Source organism: Pimephales promelas, chromosome 23, assembly GCF_988280905.1.
Source record: "Pimephales promelas chromosome 23, fPimPro1.hap1.1, whole genome shotgun sequence".
NCBI lineage: Eukaryota > Metazoa > Chordata > Actinopteri > Cypriniformes > Leuciscidae > Pimephales > Pimephales promelas.
Window position 1 is genome coordinate 7,868,469 of NC_142791.1, and position 23,125 is coordinate 7,891,593.

The 23,125-nt window shown below is 36.0% G+C and overlaps 1 protein-coding gene across 1 annotated transcript; it reads left to right on the forward strand.

Annotated features, from left to right (window-relative positions):
- The first annotated feature begins 982 nt into the window (after window positions 1-982).
- Window positions 983-22,698, forward strand: pitpnab (phosphatidylinositol transfer protein, alpha b). The gene is made up of 12 exons (XM_039676904.2): window positions 983-1,187; window positions 8,682-8,712; window positions 14,096-14,241; window positions 14,862-14,953; window positions 16,472-16,479; window positions 16,677-16,751; window positions 16,835-16,918; window positions 16,992-17,069; window positions 17,179-17,289; window positions 18,342-18,464; window positions 19,012-19,096; window positions 20,033-22,698. Exons 1-11 carry the CDS (start codon window positions 1,171-1,173, stop codon window positions 19,057-19,059), a joined length of 813 nt encoding a protein of 270 aa, XP_039532838.1. The 5' UTR covers window positions 983-1,170; the 3' UTR covers window positions 19,060-19,096; window positions 20,033-22,698.
- The last annotated feature ends 427 nt before the right edge of the window (window positions 22,699-23,125 follow it).

Sequence of the window (23,125 nt, forward strand, 5' to 3'; positions counted from 1 at the left end):
TTTATTTTTATTTTTGAGAAAATCTCTTGTGAGAGTGTCTCAACTTGGGACAGAGATACTGTCCCATGGAAACCACATCTCGCCTGGCACGTCTTGCCTGCCTAATAGTTTGTGAGGCTTTTCATATATATGTGGTTTCCATGAGACAGCGTCTTGTTTTGGGTCCAGATCAGGTGTGTATAATTTTGTATAGTATTCTTGTAATATTTTGTTTATCTCAACTGGTGAATTGGTTAGCTTTGAGTTTCTGATGGAGGTTATAGCTTTATTTCATTTAATTTGACTGGCTAAATATTTTCCGGATTTATTGCTATGGTGGAAAGTTTCTTGACGAAGTCTGTGAATCAGAAACTGATTTTTTGTCTATTTTTTTATTAAGCAAAAATGTATTTTTTTCTCTCAAGTCTTTATAGATGGTTTTTGATTGATTATATGCATTTAAATTTCTAATTCTTTGATTTTTTTCTTCCAGTTGGACTTTTTCTCTGTCCTATACTGAATGCTGTATGACATTAAACGAGAATGATGATCTGACTCCTTTTTAAAATTATGAATCAGATTTTAAAATAATCAATTATGATGACAGACTGCAGAAACAAATAGCTTACACAGGATCATGTTTTGAAATATATAAATAAACAGTGTGAACGGGAGACACTATGTGATTTGAGAAATGCATCAGTGGAGGGCAAATCAGAACTATGAAAATAATCGGATGGTGGGATCTGACTCCAGATGTGCTATAAATAGACTGCACCAGTTTATCGTTACATAATTGTGACAGATTGTAATTTGACTGCTATATAGACCACTATGCGACCACCAGCTGTTACATCACAAAAGCGCCCACTTTGAAGTCAGACCACCCATCAACGGTTGTCCCCGTAAAACAAAGACAAAAAAATAAAATTAAAGCTTACCACGATTACCCCCTCCTCTATGACGACATCACTCCTATGTCACGGACTCAGGGGTTGTTGTTAACGCCCCCCTCGGCCCTGATCAGGAAGTGAATCTGTGGGAAATAGAAAAACGGTCCTTAGAATGACATAGAAGCGGGTGAGGTGGGGTAGACCGAGACACCGGGACTAACGCAGGACTCGACACCAATTTGGATTCATCCAGGTGCAAAACGACGTAATCGCTGAAAGGCATAAAGCACCGGAGAAAATGCTCATTAAAGAATTGTAAGTGCAGCGTTATTTTTGATCTGATTGTAGCCTAATGAGAGCATCCTCTGTCTGTTCACGCAGCGCAGGTAGCCTACCAGAGGCCGTGGCGACATTGTAAACTTGACTTTCTGACAGTTCACATTTAAAGCCCTTGATCGCAATCATTTTTAAGGAATTTAATATAGGCTACTAATGGCTTTGTCATATTACCTTGACCTACAATATACTTTATATGTGTTTAAAACGTAGCCTATAGCCTATTGCTTTGGCTGGTGCAATTAAAACGTTTTACCTAGATAATTAATATCATCAATTAAACGCTTTTTGGAGGATTTTTGGAAGAAATATCTCATCGAGTGGGTTTAATTGTTATTGATAGCCTACGCTTGTGAAGGTGAAACAGACCGCACACCGCGTTCCGATATTAAATGGCCCCTGTGTATAGATTTTATACTAATACTTTCAGAAATATCCCGTTCATTCAACACCATGTGGCTATGCGAATGCGATAGGCCTATGCCATATCAGAACAACTGGATCCGTTCACCTTGCGCCTTTCTATGCCTTGCGCATATGTTTCATTGAACCGCGCGACTAAATAACTTGATAATAGGCTACTCCAAACCTCCCCCGTCATTCACCTTTGAAATATTAATAACCTTTATCTGCCCACAAACAGAAGGCACCACCAGAAAGGTCACTGAAACCATATGAGGCTCTCTTTTCATCTCAAAACTGTTGCAGTGGGTCTGCCATGACATGTCCCTGGTGAAAAAAAAAAAAAAATCTGTTTGTTGGTTTTAGATGGGTTTTGGTTAACTTAGTGTGTGAAATGTTCAATGACTTTAAAACAACATCTGTCAGTAATTTTCTGGGAGCCGGGTTTGTTTTGGCGCCCCTATCGTCAAACCATCGTAAAGACGTTTTCAATAAACTGTCGATTTGGCTATGCATTTATGAGATGTAGGCTAAAATCACTGTAAAAAGTGTAAAACACGACAGTGATTTTGTTATGACGATTTACATAGGGATCAGCTGTTGCTATGGTTACTCGTGCAACGCCGAATTCTGTTCGCGTGCGTTTGCATTTCTGAGTAAACTTCTATGATTATACTGTGTAAACTTAGGGACGGGCACGTTAATCTGGTTAAACTAGGAGTTGTTGACCAGTTGACACAAGCAAACCATCTTTTTTCCTCTCAGCAGGGAAGGCTATAGGCTTTAAAATCAATTGAAAAAGAACATGGGTTTAATTAAGCGCAGTGCACATCATGTTTCTCCTAATGTTTGTCCTTCTGAAATACCTCTTTCTCTTAAATTCCGCTGTCGAGGTGTTCTTTCGTGCAGGAAAGTGCACACACACGTCTTTGGGATGACTCAGACACGAGCTGAATCCCTACAACGCGACGCGTGTAACGACGCGTCACGCGACGCTGCATTATCATCATCTGTCATACACCGGCATCTCTCTGACGTCACTTTCATCTACGTCAAGGAGGTTTTGAGAAACAGAGAGGGCTCCGAAGAGAACGAAATGTCTTTTCTATTAAAAAAAAAAAAAAAAATGCAGCATGTAGCTTGGTTGGTTAAAAGAATCATGAAATATAGTTAAAATGTTCATGTTTTGGAAACTAGCATACCACAATAACAACCAAATAATAAAAATGTGCACGTTTATTCAGAGGAGCAGGCTCTCTTGGCTCTGAAGTGGATGCTTGTACACCTCAGGTCCCTCAGGGTTTGCCGTACGTGGTTCTTTATGTTTTCCAATAATGCACTAAAAATAACTTTCAACACTAATAATACCAGCAGGTGAAGAATTAGACCACATATTTTGTTATGTGGTTTGAGTTTCAGTTTTGATCAGATGTATTTAATGCAGATTAGATTACTGTCATATTTAAAATTCAAGCAAGCTTCATTATTATGCAGCTTTTATGACTTCATATTTGAGAGATTAATGGAATATTTGTTGATTTAAATCGACAGTCGCGATTTTCTTGCCTATTGTGACATTTATCCAAATGAAACGTCTTTTCGAATGAGAATTAGCAGGGCTTTTGATTATTGTCATATGCTATTGCTGTGATGTCACAGTATGAGAAGAGATGTTGCCTAAATTATTATTTTGTTATTTTCAAAAAGTTATTTTGATTCAAGTTTACGAGGCCACATGGGCACATTTAAAAAATAAATAAAGAATGATGTGCACGTATAAATCATTTATAATAAATACATCAATATTCCATTAAAAACAAGACTTAAAAATTGTGAAAGTTAAAATGGTGATAAACTTATTATAGGAAATTACATATTATAAATAATCCATGGACATATTATACATCAACCACCTATTTAAGGATTTTTGTGCTTGTATTAGACATCAGAAGTTTGTGTAGGCTATGCGAGCTAAAGCAGTGAACTCTTGTTCTGTGTGTCTGTCTCTTACTCACTTTCCTCTGATCCAGTTTACCTCAAGGATCCAGACACCATGTCTGCTGGGTCTACTGGTCTTATCTGCCTTAAAATACCTTTTTAGTCACTCGTGCCTCAACGTCATGGCAATTTGACAGATTATATGGGCTTTTCTTCTACTGTGATCACTTCAGGCCTGTGGGATTTTAGAAAATAAACTCTCTTGAAACACTCTCACTATAGTTTAATTAGTCTCACTAACAATGTCCAACATATACGTAGCAATGACGACTGATGAATGACTTAACTCATTTTGACATTTTCTTTCCTGCTAATTTTATTGCTTTTAAGTATCCTAAATACACATAAAACCATCATATTTAAAATATCACATTATTATGTCCTCATCTCTGGCTGAATGCAGTTTATTTTAGCTATAGTAAAGTAGAGAAGCTGTCCTTTTATCTGAATATTGAATTTCAGAATCTATTTGTAAACTTGATTGTCTTGTTACTGAAACAATAAGGAAAGCCTGTCTTATACAGCGAAGTGCAGCCATGCAGGCAAAGGCATTTATAATGCAGAAAGTAGCCTGGGTGTCATCGAGTACATGAGACACCGAAACCACCATGGTGACCGATAGTCCCTGTTCAGGACACACTCCGGAGGGCAAGGTGACTCTTGCTATAGCAGATGCTAACAGAAAACAGTAAAACACACCTGTGCGACCACAGAGTTTGATAAATGGTGAGACTTCACACTGAGTTTATGAAGCATCTGAAATATGGTCAGGACATCTTCCATCATGTACAAAGAATTATATAAAGAAAAATCAACCTGTTCATTTTAGTATTTTTTTTTTATCATTTTAGTATATTTTTTTTAAATGTGTGCACATCATTATTTATTTTAATTCAAGTGGCCTTATAATCTTTAATCAAAATAACTTCCTTGAGGCAACGTCTCTTCTCTTCTCTGATGATGTGTTTACTGGCTGGACAACCTGTCACTCATATGACATCACAGCAATAGAGTGTTTTTTTTTAAAGAAGTCTTTGTTAAAATAATGAATTTAGAAATCTAATGTTCCTTGATCTTTTGACATATAAGAGGTCATTGTACTATAAATATATCCTGTAAGTTTCAACTTCTTTGGACCAAAAATGCTTTCATTGAAACCAAGCTTAGAAAATATACTAGTTTCGGATTTTGTCGCATTTTTTCCATGTAGTGTGACGAAAGACCGCCTCTGCAGAAGATCAACGCCTACTTCTACATCATTGCCCCTTTAGCCCCGCCCACCAATTAATGTATGCTAGTAGTGCATTGGTAGTGCTGCCTTCACTTGCTATCGGAATTATCTTAAATACGAATTTCCTATAGTTAAAAAGTGCACGTGAACCCCCTCTCAATTCGTGTTTACCACTGGGAAGCTCTGGGAAAATATTGATATCCAAGTTCCCGAGTTGGGTGTTCCCTAAACATGGCAGAGGGGAGAACGATTGTTGCTGTGACTGGTTTTCTTTATTCGTTTTATCACAACAGCTACATCGCCTTGTCTTGACGTTATAGTAGTGTCAGTAAGACACAGTTCGTTTGTTCGCTTCATTTTACTGCAAATTCATTTTTATACAAGGCACAGTTCGACGCAGGCTTTTCAGAGAGAAAAGATGATGCAGTGCCAACTACATTGGATCCGACAGTAATGTCGCAACACTCAAGTGTGAGTAACAGTGTTTTTACCATGTGTCACTATTGCTTTGGCTGATACAGATCATTTGATATGTACAGAGAGTATTTAAACTGTTGCGTCGCAGTCGAACTGAATAGTTTGATTTGCTGTTCTTCCCTTTGCTTCGGCATTTATCGGGTTAATGCAAATGAAAATGTAGGCCTATGTAGGTGTAGGTGTTTTACTTTATCAAATAGGATCAACTATGAATAGCTTATATGAACGACAGTGTGAAAAACAATAATACATTCATTCATAATATCATTTACACGAAACACTGTAAGTCATCTTTTGTCAATTATAAATGTGGTAACTACAAGTACTTACTCACTTCAATGCGCAAAACTGTTACCCAATCACATTGAATGCGGCACACCCATCAAAACAGAGTGTTCGAAAGAGAGGTTCAAAACAGGAAAAAAAAAAATTGCGTATTACTTCTAAATTAGGATGTTTTGTAATGTAAAAATCTTGATAACATTATAAGTGGATATCTGAGAATATTCTATATATAGGCTATATATATATATATATATATATACAGTATATATTAAATTGCAGTTCATGACACCTTTAAAGTGTAAGAACCTATTCATCCAGCAACAAAGTGAATCATAACTTTGCAAACTTTGATTTAAAGCAAAAAAGTTTTTGAAAATCGTACACAAATACAAAGGTGAATATTGAATAGGGGCTGAGCTTAAGAGCTCCTTTGGCATGTTTTGCTTGTAGCGAGACTCTTATTGGTAGAATTTTCTGTACAGAATCATGGGTAAAATAGTTTGTTACCACATATGCTGATGTTAAACATGATAATATTAAAAAAATAAGTTGAAATAAACAGAGCAATTCCAATAGGGTCCTCACACCATTGGTGCTCTGCCCTAATAATGCAGGCTGACAGCTTTAACAAAAGCATATAGGCCTACTACCATTGAATAACAACCTTGTAGCTCACTGTAGGTTTGTCTTGAAAGCTTTATAAGTCATAATTAAAAATGAATTACCTTATAGAGAAAATTAATGGAGTTTATTTCCACAACCTGACTATTGCACTCTATAGCAAACCACAGCGATCCAACAGTCATTCCGATAAAATCATTTTCCCCATCTTGTTAAAAAAAAAACGATTCATTAACATATGTGTCACAATAGGAAAAGACTATCTCAACTTCCGTTTCATGCAGACTTCAAAGGTAAACGTGGTCCTGGACCTCCTAACAAGCTCATGCGTCCGGTTAGAGATTGCCTCTTTAGTCTGATGTAGAGAGTCCTGAGGTGTGTGCGTTCATGTCATAAGGCAAATAATGAGAGAGCTGTGCTGGAATGGAGTGCAGTAGTGGTATTGTCTTACTCCTGAGAAGTATTGATTATATATGCAAGCTGCACAGAGTTTGGTATGCTGCCAACAACCATTCAGAAACAGTACACAGATATTGGAGATGCTCTTAGGTTTGCTATTTGAACATATTCATTTTGTATTATGATACTTTAGGCCACTATATATAACATTTGTTGAAGAGACAAAACTGTACGTTTCTTGTCTATTACAACCCACTGCTACTTATACCAACGACTGAAATAAGTGCGGTTACAAAAGCTAAATATGTGGAAGAGTGTTGCTATAGTGTGACGATAATATATTGCAATAGGTACTTCAAAGTCAATACCAAATCAAAACTAGTTAGCACATTATTTGTAATTGAAATGGTTTGATGACAATATGGTTATGGTTACACTTAAAATTGTTACATTAAAAAATTGCCTTGAAACGGAGGGTATATAACACAATTGGGATTTTTCTAAACACTGTTTTCTACTGTGCATTGAAAATTATTCTGATCTTTATTGGTGACCAAATCCACTGTCAAAAATCTAGTCAAAAAGATAGTAAATTATAAATGAATATATATACACTCACCTAGAGAATTTTTAGGAACACCTGTTCCTTCAATGCATTTAGGGGTGTGGTCCTGGTCAAGACAATCTCCTGAACTCCAAACTGAATGTCAGAATGGGAAAGAAAGGTGATTTAAGCAATTTTGAGCGTGGCATGGTTGTTGGTGCCAGACGGGCCGGTCTGAGTATTTCACAATCTGATCAGTTACTGGGATTTAATTCATGCAAAACCATTTCTAGGGTTTACAAAGAATGGTGTGAACAGGGAAAAACATCCAGTATGTGGCAGTCCTGTGGGCGAAAATGCCTTGTTGATGCTAGAGGTCAGAGGAGAATGGGCCAACAGATTCAAGCTGATAGAAGAGCAAATTTGACTGAAATAACCACTCGTTACAACCGGGGTATGCAGCAAAGCATTTGTGAAGCCACAACACACACAACCTTGAGGCGGATGGGCTACAACAGCAGAAGACCCCACCGGGTACCACTCATCTCCAATACAAATAGGTAAAAGAGGCTACAATTTGCAAGAGCTACACTAAAATTGGACTGGAAAAATGTTGCCTGGACTGATGTGTCTCGATTTCTGTTGAGACATTCAGATGGTAGAGTCAGAATTTGGTGTAAACAGAATGAGAACATGGAGCCATCATGCCTTGTTACCACTGTGAAGGCTGGTGGTGGTGGTGTAATGGTGTGGGGGATGTTTTCTTGGAACACTTTAGTGCCAATTGGGCATCGTTTAAATGCCACGGCCTACCTGAGCATTGTTTCTGACCATTTCCATCCCTTTATGGCCACCATGTACCCATCCTCTGATGGCTACTTCCAGCAGGATAATGCACCATGTCACAAAGCTCGAATCATTTCAAATTGGTTTCTTAAACATGAGAATGAGTTCACTGTACTAAAATGGCCCCCACAGTCACCAGATCTCAACCCTATAGAGCATCTTTGGGATGTGGTGGAACGGGAGCTTCGTGCCCTGGATTTGCATCTCACAAATCTCCATCAACTGCAAGATGATATCCTATCTATATGGGCCAACATTTCTAAAGAATGCGTTCAGCACCTTGTTGAATCAATGCCACGTAGAATTAAGGCAGTTCTAAAGGCGAAAGGGGGTCAGACACAGAATTAGTTTGGTGTTCCTAATAATCCTTTAGGTGAGTGTATATACATATGTGTGTATAACAGTTGTAATATTTTTCACAAATATTTAAAAGCTAAAAATATTTAGTTTTAAAAGCTTTCAAAAACATTAAAAGAAATCTTACAAACACCAATATACAGTATATGGGGATGTTGCATATAGTAGTTCTATTTTTTTTCTAAGGAATTGTCAAAAGAATGGCAGAAGTAAAAAGCATCCCAATAATTTCTAGAAATATTTTAGAGATGTAACCACATGATGAAGCAAACATGCTCATTATTGTTTAATTGTTTTTCTTTCTCTTTTGCAGTCGAGTGATCCTACCGATTTCTGTGGAGGAGGTAAGTGCAAATTTAGTGTGTACAGTCAGTGTGTGTGTTTGTACAGCATGCTGTGAACGCTGGTAATGCCACTGATCTCAAACATTGTTTTGCTATGTGTGTGTGGTATCAATCGCTGATTTACACGTGTTGAGGTTCGGATGACTCAGTCTTAGCTCTTTTTGACAGCAGAAGAGTCACGATGTAGTTTCGTGATGCTCTCCATGTGCAATAAGCCACAGATCACAGTCGTTCAGTCACTTGTGAGTCATTTATCTCAGCAAGAGGATGAATCTTTCTTCTCTCATGCTGTTTGATACCACACACCCCGTGTACAACCACTAATGCATCACTTCTCTTAGTGTGTGCCAGCATTAATAACTGTGCTTTTGGAGGTCAGCAATTCTCACACTTTGCTTCCTCTCTGTCTCTCATTCTTTCTTCTGCCCAATTCAGACTGAGCATTCCCTATGTCCCAGTCTCCTCATTTCCCATGATCCCCTAGCGTGTCATTCTATTCAGTGATCTGGTCGTGAATATCTAATGAGTTACCTGATACCAACTTCTTCTGCCTCTCTCTCTCTCTCAGCTTTTCTCCTCGTCTAGCCTCATGCACATTTGTGATCTGTAAGAAAATAAAATTCAAATTTCACTGTTGTTTGGGTTGGCAAAAGAAGTGGTGTGGTGCAGGTATGATGTCAGAACCTGGAATTTTTAATCACCGCAGGTTCCTTCAAGATTTTCCGATTGGGATTTATAGTCGGGGATTTCAATTTATAAGTAAAATAAGGCCATAAAAGAACAAAACGTCAAAGTCTAGTCAAGTTATGTTTACCACATGCTTAATTATACACATAACATCCATTATAAACCCCTTAGGAAAGTCTCAAGTCTTCCGAGTTCTGATGTCATTGACCTATCATTTATTTTGTGGATGATGGAGGTCACTGTTTTGGCAGATTTTGCAAATATTACACACTGCTCCTTTAAGATCCAGTCACATGATTAATCATCTTATCACATGCAGTAAAGCACCTCAACTGCTTTCAGACTACTTGCCTCCAGCTGTTTATGTCTCTTTAAATCATGTTCTAGTAATCTGGTATCTTTGGACCTAAATGTGCTGGTGGGATCTGTCCTGGGGGACAAACCCTTTTTGTGGGCTGCATCAAGCAAATTAAAGGGCCGCTTTAACCTTGTGAGGCCTCTCTTTTCATCTACTCTGATTTTTACATACCTCAGCATATTCCGAAAAAAAAGTACTGACAGCCAAGATCCATTTAGATTACAGTATAATTAGTTCTGTCACATAAAATATGTCTAGGACGATACATTTTAATATAAGTCCTGTCAAGCCAGAGCCTCCTCCTAGTACCCAGTGGGAGTTTAAAAGGTTAAAAAGACTTTTGAATTGCATTGATTTCATTAAGACAGCACAATTAAATGGATGTTAAGCAGATTGGATTCAACTTGAGTTGAATGAAACGAGGGTGGGGGAACATATCTAGTATCACTCTTTCATCATCATTTTAATCGATCAGTCAATTTTCGGTCAGAGTAATTATTGTTAAAATACTTAGCATTAAGGGATATCAGCTAAATATGACTGGCTGCTTGAGTGCCCCTTTTCTTGAAAACTATCCTTTAAAGGGATAGTTCACCCCAAAATGTAAATTCTGTCATTAATTACTCAACCTCATGTTGTTCAAAATCCATAAGACTTTTGTTTATCTTCAGAAATGAAGATATTTTTATTGAAATATTTTTTATTGAAATATATTTTTATCGGATCTATTTCTGTCCCTCCATTGACAGTTACGCAATTACCACTTTTTCTTTCAAAAAGTCCATAAAAAATAATAAAACTAATCCATTTGAATTAAGCGGTTTAGTCCAAATATTTTGAAAAGACACTATCACTTTATATGATGAACAGATTGAATTTAAGGCCTTTATTTATAGATAAACTTTGATCGGTGAACATAAAGAGAAGTTCAACCGAACCTGCTTGACCTCTTGTGGAAGCTCAAACGTGCTGCGTAACACACGAGAAAAAACCTCATTGGTTCTCGCACGTCAAGCGAACATGCCGCTTTCGTTTGCCACAACTGCTGTGCTCGTTGATGAATGCTTATGTGAATAAAAGCTTAAATTGAATCTGTTCTGCATATAAAGCAATCTCTTCGGAAAATTTTTGACAAAATCACTCAATTCATTTATCAACTTTTTAAAGTTTTTTCAAGTTTTTTTTTTTCAGTTTTTTCATTTCATTAAAAATCTTCATTTGAATTCTGAAGATAAAAGAAAGTCTTACGGGTTTGGAATGATTTGAGGTGAGTAAATGATTAAGAATTAAAATGTTTGGGTGTACTGTCCCTTTAAGGAAAGTCACTTAATTTATGAAGGTTGATTCATTTACACATTACTTTGTTCTTGCCCAAATAAATATAATCTTGCAAAGTATACCTAGTTTGACTGTCACTTCAGTATTTTTAAATGCTGTGTAAATTGTGAAATATACAACATAAATAAAATAGTATATATAAATAGTTAAGTAATTAGAAGAATAACAAAGTGCAGTAAACTGTTAACCTATTTACCTAATGTGTAAGCTTTGCACATTCTAGTTAAAAATGGCCGCTCGCTCTTACATTAAAAATAACATGAGTAACTTACATTTTAGGACAAATATTGTCAGTGTATTTTAGATTAGCCTATATGTTACAGTCCAAAATGAAGTCAGCAACATGTGTTGTTTTGTCCCTTAACGAATCAGTTGAGTGAATGATTCAATTACTTATTTGTTTGAATCAGCATTTTGAACCAATTGTTTTACTGAATAATTCAAACTCATTCATAAAGACTAATTAAAATAAACATATAATGCGACTAAAAGTACAATAACCATTTCTTTTTATTTCTCTTACAATGTTTATTTTTATTTTTAATGGAGGATTGATCATGACAAAAAATCTAACAAAATATCATGATATTACATTGATTTGGCCTCTTGCTGCAAATTTAGGCCATCCGTAACCTCCCCAATCTTCATAAAATTCCCAGAATCACCACTGGTTATTAGTCTTTATGGTTGCGTATACAAATAAACGACAATGACTGGCACATTCTTTTGAGTGCTGAGAGCAGCTCTTGTCAGATAAGCTCATATGAATTAAAGCCTTGATCCTTCATCTGCCTTCAGGAGCCTTAAAGACTGTTGTTGTTTAAAGCAAGAGGGAAAAGAACTATTCCTGGAGTCCATTCATTGAGCAGGGAATAATGGATTAAGAAAGCTTACTTGCTTAAGGGGGCAGCTGGGCAGTTTATGCCCCCTTGTGACACTCCCTCACTTCCTTGTTTAGCATCATACACACACAAACACCATAAGCTGTCTGTCAGTGTAGGCATGCTGGTGCGTGAGACATCCTTTCTGCCTGTTAGCCTGTCGATTAGTCTGAGCTCACATGTTTTAGCCTGTCCATCACCATCAGTGGTCTACAATCAGGGCTTAACCAGACTTTCTTATAATCTACACATATCACATGCTGTTCATTCAAAAAGATTACAGTTTTATGCAATGTCACTTTAAAAATAGATATATGGCACACAAGTACAACAAATAGCACATCCGCTGCAGATGAGACGCCGTCTGATGCTGTGTGTGTGTAGTCTGTAGAGTGAGTGGGATGATAGTGTGTGATGTAGGTTGGATTTTCATAGAGTGCAGCAAAGTGACGCATACTGCTACTGGCCTCTGATTGGTTGAGAGGAGGAGAGGAGAGACGAAGTCTCTGATTGGCAGAGGACTGATGACACTGCATGTAGAGAATCACATCTATCTGTCTGTCTGTCGTGTCACCTCCTTCACTCCCTCTATTTTTTTTCACTATTTCTCTCCTCTATCTTTCATTCCATAAATGGTATAGGCAATCTGCTCTGTGTCATCATTTTCTTTCTCCTGTTGTCTCTCACACATACACTTATGTGTGATAGGCGGTACTGTATGTTTAGGGATGAATATCCACATTTAGACAGTCAGGCTGTTTAAGATTCTGAAGGTGTTTTAGGCTGAATCTCTGCTGCTGGCTCAGCTCAGACTCTTAAGTGGTGGCTGCAGACATTGAGCATGTGTGTCAGGACACTAAATCTCTCAGTTTAACACATCTACCTCACACTAGACCTATTTTACTAAACAATATCTGCCGATTTTCTCTTTTTATATTGTCATGACCATTCAAATTTGGGGGCATGTGCCAAGTGTATATTATAAAAGTTTTTGTTTTTTTATTTACTATGCAGTTTTATAATTAAGCTGTACATTTATTGTATGGAATGGCAGAGGGGACCCTAGTTGGAAAACAAAGTAATATATTTTATGAAATAGTGTTTGGAGGCTATTACGTGGATAAATGTTGGAACTGTAACTCCACCCCCCTTGAAAAAATCTGAAATGTTGCATGGCGCATCTTTTGCAGATCATCTGCTTTAAATGGAAAATTAGCGTCATTAGTGTCACCTTTAATGGCACTTTAATGATAATTATATGATTTTGATGCAAAACGACCAATTAGCGACAAAATGGTTTCGGAAAACAGTAGTGACTAGCTAGTTGATTAATTCAATGATGAAACCACAATCAAACCACAATATTTGATATTTGAATACACAATATCCGATATTTGAAATTGAACTGCAGTACCTATTTCAACCTCTAGTTGTCATTCTTACAGATTGCACCTTTAAGTAGCGATTTGCATTGTTGTATGGGAAACGCACCCCTGATGGATTCAAACCGCTTACATGTATTTTTGAACTATGCATTAAGTCATTTGTAGTCATCCATTCAGGATCTTATCAGACTACACTGGTCGTGCTGTATGGATTAAAGAGAACCAGTTCAACAAAAGAATCATTTTGTTCAGGAATATGACTATGAATTTTTTTTTGTTGTGCACAAAATGTTTCTTGCAGTTATTTTGCTGTATTTTTATTGAATCACATTCAATGCCTGCAAACTTGCATTCCCTTATCATTCATCTGCCTGTGCTTATTTGCAAAGTCTTTTTGTATTTTTTACTCGGTATGGTGCTGCATTGCATATGTGTGTTTATATTCTAACTATATTCTCTATAGGATTATATGTGATTAAGATATGAAATAGGCCATTGTTCTTTGACCAATCTGTTTAGCATAGATTAACAGAAGAGGAGGGAAACACACACACAAAGAGAGAGAGAGAGAGAGAGAGAGAGAGAGAGAGAGAGAGAGAGAGAGAGAGAGAGAGAGAGAGAGAGAGAGAGAGAGAGAGAGAGAGAGAGGAGACACCAGGATTAATATACAACAGTGTTCAAATATAACTGAAATATAGCTCAGACTGTGGAATGTATGGATTCCTGTCTTACAGTATCAGGTCGGGCAGCTGTACTCCGTAGCGGAGGCCAGTAAGAACGAGACAGGTGGAGGAGAGGGTGTGGAGGTGTTGAAGAACGAACCCTACGAGAAAGATGGCGAGAAGGGACAATACACACACAAAATCTACCACCTGCAGAGGTACTCACACTTACACACCCAGTGTAAATAAGTGTCAATTTACCAGATTCAACTTATTCACATATCCTCTCATCAATCCAATTAACAGTATACTGTAACCAGTATGATCTTTCAGAGGTTTAGCAAAATATTAGGTTAAAAAGTTAGGTTAGATGCTCAACTTAGAGTTTCCTAGTTTCTCTAGAAAAATTGGTGATCTGGCCTAAAAACAAGCCCAACATAATGAACCATTTCTAGAAAAACAAGCCTAAAATAAGCAACCTCTGGTTTTAGGTTGTGGGACATACATATCACACAGTCAGTCTGCATAGGGACTCGTCCAATCTCTGATTGGACTGCAGTTCTGACACACCCACCAAACAAGAGAAAACGTATCTCAAATCCCATTGCACACCAGTGCACGCCGTTTCCAGGAAACATGACGTAAATCCGGAAACCGTAGCAAAACGTTGCGCACCATTTATTTGAACTTAAACACGCCCCTGGTTAAATTCCTCAAACAAACAGAGCAATTGGTTGGAGACACAAAAAAAGAGACACATTTCGCGCTAAAATTGGTATTTGTAAAAAAATAAAATAAAATAAAAATCTACATCTCATTTGTATTTTTGCTTTTCCAGTAAAGTCCCATCGTTTGTAAGAATGCTTGCACCAGCATCAGCGCTGAACATTCATGAGAAAGCTTGGAACGCCTACCCATACTGTCGCACAGGTAAAACACGCACAAGCTTACATTTCTTTTCATGTGCTCTTTGTTCCTCTTGCTTTCTTGTTATTATCCTATCTGTTTCTCTCTGTTTCTCGGGCACTGAATAATTCACTGTTTGAGCAGAGAAGGAGTGGGGTTACAGCACAGGAAACTGAGATTATGCTGACACATTCCCTTCACACCATTCGCACAGCCACATACATGGCAGACTCTCTATTTGCTGAAGTCTGTTCATCAAGATATTTCCAAATCTTGTTGCAGTGCTAAAGTTTTGCTTTTGAATAAACTGTAAAAAATTGATATGGCAAATACTGAGTAGTAATACATTTTTTTATAATTTGATTGGATGATTTGTCTGAAATCTTTTTGGCCAGTTGTCCTCTAAATCTGTAAGTTGTTAGAAAATAAATAAGTTTTCCAGACAGCTATCTATCAATGTCAATATACATGAACATTGTAGTGTGTCAGTGGTAATAAATTAGCTCCAGCTTCTACATTTCCTTCACAGGAAAGGTGCAAACATCTGTTTCAGGAATCAATATGAAATTTCACAAATATTCACTGCAAAAGTTGGCAACCTTAATACTTTGTAAGAATAGGAAATAATACATCTTAAAGTTGCAATGTAATTGTAGTAGTGAGGGATCTTTTCTTACGTTTTGTGAAGAGTTCAGATGCAAAAGCCTCTAAGTGCCATTTGAAATTTTCTTCTAGAATGATCATTTTTATCAAGCTTGTATATTTAAGTTCAGTCATTTCACTTAAATGGCAATGATAATTACCTATTAATTGTTATTTAAGTGAAATTACTGAACTTAAATATACAAGTTTGATAAAAATCATCATTAAAGAAGAAAATTTCAAATGGCATTTAGAGGCTTTTGCATCTGAACTCTTCATATGTGTAAAGTGTAAAGTTAAAGAAATCAAGCTCAAATACGAGATCAAGACATGTTGAAATTTGATGTCAAAAATGTCTAAAAATGAATGGATGAAATGTTTGCAATAAGATCAATAACATACATCTTAGTTTAAATTGAATGCAGACTTTTAGTATTTACAATTGTGTATTCAAGCCAGCTTTCAACAATAGAATCATGCTTCTTTAAGCATGATTTATTTCTTGTTTTTTCTTTTTGTAGGGAATTTAGAGGGTACAAAATTAGTTAATTTTGTTTGTTATTTTGGCCTTGTCCACTCATGAATTTAACCCCTTTGTTATTTTTTTTTCTCTCTTTCCTTTTTTTTTTTGTTAATAAATTTATATTTCTTTGAACGTTACCTTTGTGAGTGAGCGCATATTTATTTATGTTGTGGCCAGCCCTAGACGGTCGTAACAGTATAATATAATATGGATATTATTTGCAGTGTTTTTGGTTCCAGGTTGAATTTATATGGACTAAGATGAGATAAAATAAAATTAGGAATGGTCTTATTAAATGAGACGTGCTGTTTTCTTGAACAGAAATGGTCTAATTTATATCATCTTTCTTTTCTAATGCCTGTCCTGCATCACTTCAGTAATCACTGTAAGTATGCACTTCTCACAAGTATACACACACTTAGGACTCTTTCTTGTACAACCTTGTTGTTATATGACAGAATAAACATGTAGATGTATAGTAAGTTTAGCTGCAGTGAAAGGAGTGAGGATGCACATCCTTGCAGTCTGTTGATCAATTATAGCTTTATCAGTTTGTTTGTTCATTGATTATCTCTGTCTTAGAATGAGTATATGAAAGAAAACTTCCTTATCAAGATCGAGACGTGGCACAAACCTGACATGGGACAGCAGGATAATGTAAGTATTGTAATGTATGATGTTTGTGTGAACGCCGCAGTTTTGTGTAAAACCTGACACGCATGTTGCGTTCATCTGTCTAGGTTCACGGTTTAGACCCAGACACCTGGAAGAAGGTAGATGTGGTGTACATAGACATCGCAGACCGGGGTCAGGTGGAGCCAAAGGTGAGCTTCACTTAGATAAAATAGTTATCTTCTCCAGTTACATTCTAATATGATCAGTGTCATCTCTCTGTAGGACTATAAACCAGAAGAAGACCCCACTAAGTTTAAGTCTGTAAAAACTGGAAGAGGGCCGCTTGGTCCGGATTGGAAGGTATCTATAAGCATCGTTTATGACTGTGTACTGGTATAACATTTGTGTAAATATGCATGCTTGATGTGTGAGTGGAAAAAGATGCTTAATGGATTTTGGATCTGTGTAGAAAGAACTACCTAAAAAGACAGACTGCCCACACATGTGTGCCTACAAACTGGTTACTGTCAAGTTCAAGTGGTGGGGCCTGCAAAACAAAGTGGAAAACTTTATTCAAAAGGTAAGTGTGTGAAACATCTACATTATGTGATTCATTAACCTGAAATTAAAATGTATCATACCGTATTTTATGTAAGGACATATTTTTGGCACTGTTTTTTTCCACCTGTCATATAGGCTTTGCTTTATCTTACTTGTATTTTAAGTCAAAAACCACACAAAATCTGATGTTTACCAACCTGATCCAAACCACATTGTGCACTACCAATGAAAGGTTTCGGGGTCAGTACGATTTTTGAAATACTTTTATTTTGTAAGAATAGTTATTTAATTGATCGAAAGTATTAGTAAAGATATTTATAATGTGGCAAAATATTTCTAATTCCAATAAACGCTGTTCTTTTGAACTTCCTATTCAGTAAAGAATCCTGAAAACAATGTATCACTGTTTCCACAAAAATATTAAAGGAGCCATATGCAAGATTGTGGCCAAAACTGGTACTGCGATCACTTTCAAATTACTGTTGAGCGATGTAGTAATTTAAAAAACGTACTAATATTTAACAATATACTATTTTTATATACTATATTATATACAATATATTATAATATATTATATACAATATACTATTTTACTTTTTTTTTTCTTTTTAATCAAATAATACTGAATACTGACCCAAAACTTTTGAATGGAAATGTAGGATTGAAATCCGTTTTATTTTTTTATTATTATTTTCTCCACATATACAAATATTATTACCTTTGAATAATAATAATAATAATAATAAAATAATAATAATAATAATATATTATATTACAAATATTATTTTTTATTATTACCTCCCTGTTTTTTTTAATTATTTTCTCCACATATACAAATACCATCATACAATTACAGTTACCACTAACTTAAATACAAGCATGTTTTCCAATTCCTGATAAACCTTCTAGCTTTTTAAAAATTCTTATTATGGAAGTAAAATTGGTTGTGATCACCATTTCATGTTGACTTTAAATAGGCATTTCATGGCATCTTTTGGACTTTTGGACAGTTAGAACTACACAAAATTCACCTGCCAAAATGAACTTTGTACCTCTTACTTCCTTTAACAGCAAGAGAAGCGCTTGTTCACTAATTTCCACCGGCAGCTGTTCTGTTGGATTGATAAATGGATCGAGCTGAACATGGATGACATCCGCAGAATGGAGGAAGAAACCAGGAGGCAACTGGATGAGGTCAGATGAGATGCCCTTCAGCAGAATTACATTTACACTGTCTTTGTCCGCTATAAAATCCAGTTACCCTAATGAGCAAATTGCTCTGATATATTTTGGTTGTAGAATTTTTCAGAATGGAATTCCTTTGTTGTGAGATTGAGTTTTTGTTGATGTTCTGTTGGCCCGCCTCACATTTTCCCACAGTACTACGACAATAACGTGTAACAAGGCAGATGAATAATTGAATGTAGTGTCATAATGAGGTCCAGTCGCTGTGAACAAAAGGGGCAGCAGAATGAAGTGGGTCACAGTTCAGTGCTCTCAGGTGCCGTCCGGGGAATGAGTGACGTCATGTATTGGCTGCATCCTGAGTTTCTCACACTTTAAAAGGACTATCGCAGAAATCAGTGTCTCCTCCTCGATACCCACAAGCGTTCCGTAATCTGTTAATAGTTGTGACAAATCAGGGTGAATTCCTGAATGTAATATTTAGCCCCTTCCTCTTCCGCAAGGAGTAATTCACTTAGTAAGCACACCTTCATCTTTCTCCATTGCTGTCTTTCAGATGAGAGTGAAGGATCCAGTGAAAGGAATGGTGGCTCTTGAAGACTGAGGCTGCTCTGTGTTTCTGGTTGCTGCTGTTCATAATGGTAATTCATGATCTTTATCGCCCCCTAACGTCATTTATCGAACATAGCAATTTAGAACGGACAAATAATGTCATATTTTCTAGTAAATGGACTCAGTAAACTGACATGTTTGCACTATTATACTATAATCCTAACATTATGTTGCAGTTTACATGGTATGTTGAGTGTGCACATTTTGTGTATGCCTAGAATACTTCCACTGTGCATTGCACTTGAACTTTCATTGCCATTGTGATGCATGGGCCGGGTGTAATTACAGCCACAATCTCAATTTTGACTTGAACAAAATGAAAATCATTTTTAAAAAATGTATTTTCAAATTGATAATATGCCGCTTACATGCATTGTGAGACGTTCTCATGTATAACAATGTAACATGCTGGAATAATAATATCCCTTTTATTTTCGAACATTTATTCATGATATCTAGATATGGTACATGTACATTATTTTAAACTTACAGTTTGGGGTTGAGGTCTCTTATTGTCATTTATTTTATAAAACAAATATGTTAAATAATTTAATATTGTGAAATATTATTAAACTTAAAAATAACTGTTTTCTATTTTAATATATTTTAAAATGAAATGTATTTCTGTGATGAAAAGCTGAATTTTTAGCATCATTACTCCAGTCTTCAGTGTCACATAATTCTAATATGCCGATTTTAAGCTCAATAAACATTTATTATTATTATCAATGTTGAAACCAGTTGTGCTGTATAATGTTTTTTTTTTTTTTTTTTTTTTTTTTAAATAAATTTAATGCTTAATTTTTGAGTAAAATTATTATTTTCTTAAAAACCACAGTTTAAAAGTAGTACTGGACAGTATTTCATAAGCAGCATATCAGTAACATAACTGTGGTGTTTAACTTTTAAAGTAATTGAATTCTCTTGTTTTCTCTCTCTCTCTCCTGCCATTGAATCTCTCTCAGTTTAGGTTGGAGACCAGCAGCATCTCTTCCCTCAATCAAATCAAAGAAACATGTCTTTTTATTCGTAATCAGTCCTTCATCCAGCCCTATTCGTGGCCGTTTGTCCTGAGTATCCTCCATTTCCTCCTTTCAGTCTGACAATGGAGCACATTGACTAGTTAAATAAGCTATTACTTGTCTGGTTCAAAAGTCATGCCCACTCTATGAAGTCTACCTACTTTATACGGGACGATCAGCGGTTCGTCATTTATGATGTCAAACCATTATATTTAAATCTGGAGCTCAAAAGAATTGTGTTTAATGTTAAGCAGATGACATTTGTATATATATATATATATATATATATATATATATATATTCAGAATATCTATTGGCAGTGGAGTATTGTGACAGGTGTACAAACAGGGTTTAAGTGATTTTATTTTTTTCCTGCGGACCAAGACGTTTTTTTTTTCTGTTTTGTTTTAATCAAGTAGTGAGTTGTTTTTGTTGCTCTGTTTTCATTTTATTCTACTCACTTTTACATTTATTTAGCAGCTGATCCAAGCTGCAAGTGTGTCTCTTTATAGTATAGCCTGCTGTAGTGCACATTCACAGTCCCTTCACCCTGACCCTTATTTGTAACATGCATTGTGGATTCGTCTTGACTGACAGCTGCTTGGTCACGTTAAATACAGTTCATATGTTAACGCAAAGTTTATTGAAATCAGCTCAGCATTGCTACATCAAACAGTATAACATTCTTGAAATAAGAAGTTAAAAGTATTGTTGTTGTCCTCTCTTCTCATGCATAATTGCCTTGTGTGTGACAATGTGCTATTTTGCTTGGAATTTTATTCATTTATTTTATTAATTAATTTATTTTAACAAAAGAACAGGTGTACAGTAGGCGCAGCTCGCCCTCGCTCATCTGTTTTTGATTGGTTTACAACATCAGGTTCCGCCCTCTTTAGTCAGTGTCTCAACCGTATTGAAAAGAGAGGTACCGCTAAACCTTGACATTTTTCATAAAAGGTTTATTTATTGAAACCTTCTTAATGCTATTATAGAAAACGTTACTTGTCCTGACTATTCTGTCACTATACCAGAAGTGGTGCTCAAGGAGGATATTCATAAATGTATTATTTATACTTGTCTCACCTTTATTTTTTATTGAAGGATTGATTTTCTTACTTCCCCTTTTATAACTTATCATGAGGATAAAGGTGCTTTTATCCAGATATTAGCAATAATACCTCCTTTCACAAAACCTTCCAATCAACACATAGCCTACATGATGTGAGATAGTGACTTTAGGAGTGTAGTCCACCCCCTCAGAATGTCGCGTCCTAGGACTTTAATGCAAATATACTCTCACTTCCATTTGCTCCTAGTTTTATCGATATGGAATCGGCTAAGGAAGTTGAAATGGGTTGCGTATAGGTTTTTAAATCAGTCTTTTCTTAGTAACGTAATGTGTGTATGGATGTATGTGCGTTTGAAGTTCTCAGTGTTTCTTGTTTTCGCGTGAGGGACATCCAACATGTAACTAAAACAAAAGGTTTACATCCTTGTGTTTCTTTCAGCCAATGCTCAGGACCCATGATGTAAGATCGTCACACCTAAATTCACTCTGACAAAATTCAGTTACAACCATTGAATTATGTCGAATTCTTAGGAAGTGAAAGCAGGTAAACATTTAGGCTACCATCATAATATAACCACCGATACACCAGAACTGTGTTGGTCCTGAGTCTAATCAAAGTGATGTATGGATTTATGTATTGAATTGTATATAGTATATAAATAAATGTAGATGAACACATAACATATATAAATATATAAATATATAACTATAAATATAGTTCAGACTATCCTGCCACCAGGCTACAGCCTTCCATCAACTCAACCAGAGCTAGCAGTTTAGTAATGGCTGGATATTATCTGGGTGAAGTTACTGTGTTCTCTTTTTTTAAGATAAATTTGAACAAATTGTTGCATTTTATGCTGGTGTAGGGAATTATAAACTAGATTATAAGTGATTTGAACCGTTTATAACAGAATCTTCAGATAACCCCGCCCATCACTGTCGCTGGCTCCGCCCCTCGCCGCTACTCTTTGGCAGGATGGTGTCTAAATATGTTTTCATTCATTGATTGTTGTTGTATTTTTGCTGTGAGCTGTAGAAATCTCCCACTTTCAAATTGCTTTCAAAGCTTACACTGTGAACGAAGCCATGTTTATGAACTGTGTGCTTGAGAAAAAGCCCTTTTTGGGGGGTTTTGGTTGCCATTCTTCTCTCAAGAGACTCGATTGAAACTTGATCAGTCCAAGTTGGTCTTTGACTGCAAGTACAGTTCATATGTTAACGCAAAACAAATGGTTTTGGCTTATGAAAAGAACTATCCACATTGAACAGTTGTTACCATTATGTGAGGCAGATTGTGATAAACTGGACTTTCTCATAGATATGTTATTGTTAGATTTCACAATTTGTTGTCGAAATTAAACCCAATGATTCTAGAAATACAAAAATATATATATGAATCTGTTTTCTTTCACCTCACCTTATCATGTTATTTGTTTTTATTTATTTATTTTACTGTGAATTTGTGCCTTTTGTCATCTTATCTTCCAATAAAACTACATTGGAGATGTGAAAAAAATAAATAAACTTTTAAATAGTAGTGTTTCACTTTTACATGTTTTTCAGTTTTAAGAATATATTATAGGCTAATGTTTTTTTTTTTTTTTCAGCTGCTACCCTAGTGCACGTTGCTGACATGAGTTTGAGTCTGGCTTGCAACATTTTCTAACATTTCCCCCTTCATTTATTGTCCTCATGCAAATAAAACCAATTTCTTCATAATTTCCATAGTAAACATGTCTAGTTATTGTAACTTAACCCATTCAATGACCCCACTCAGGACATGCATAAAGAAGGATGGGGGAAAACCCTCCCTTCATTCAGTAAAACTTCATTCAGCCTAATCAGGATTAGATGAAGCCAGATTAAACTAACCCCTGCTTATGAGTCCTTCAGAAATAGGAATGCGTTTGATTAAGACAGTTGGATTGCATTTTCACAGTAGTTATATGAAACAAATTTAATTT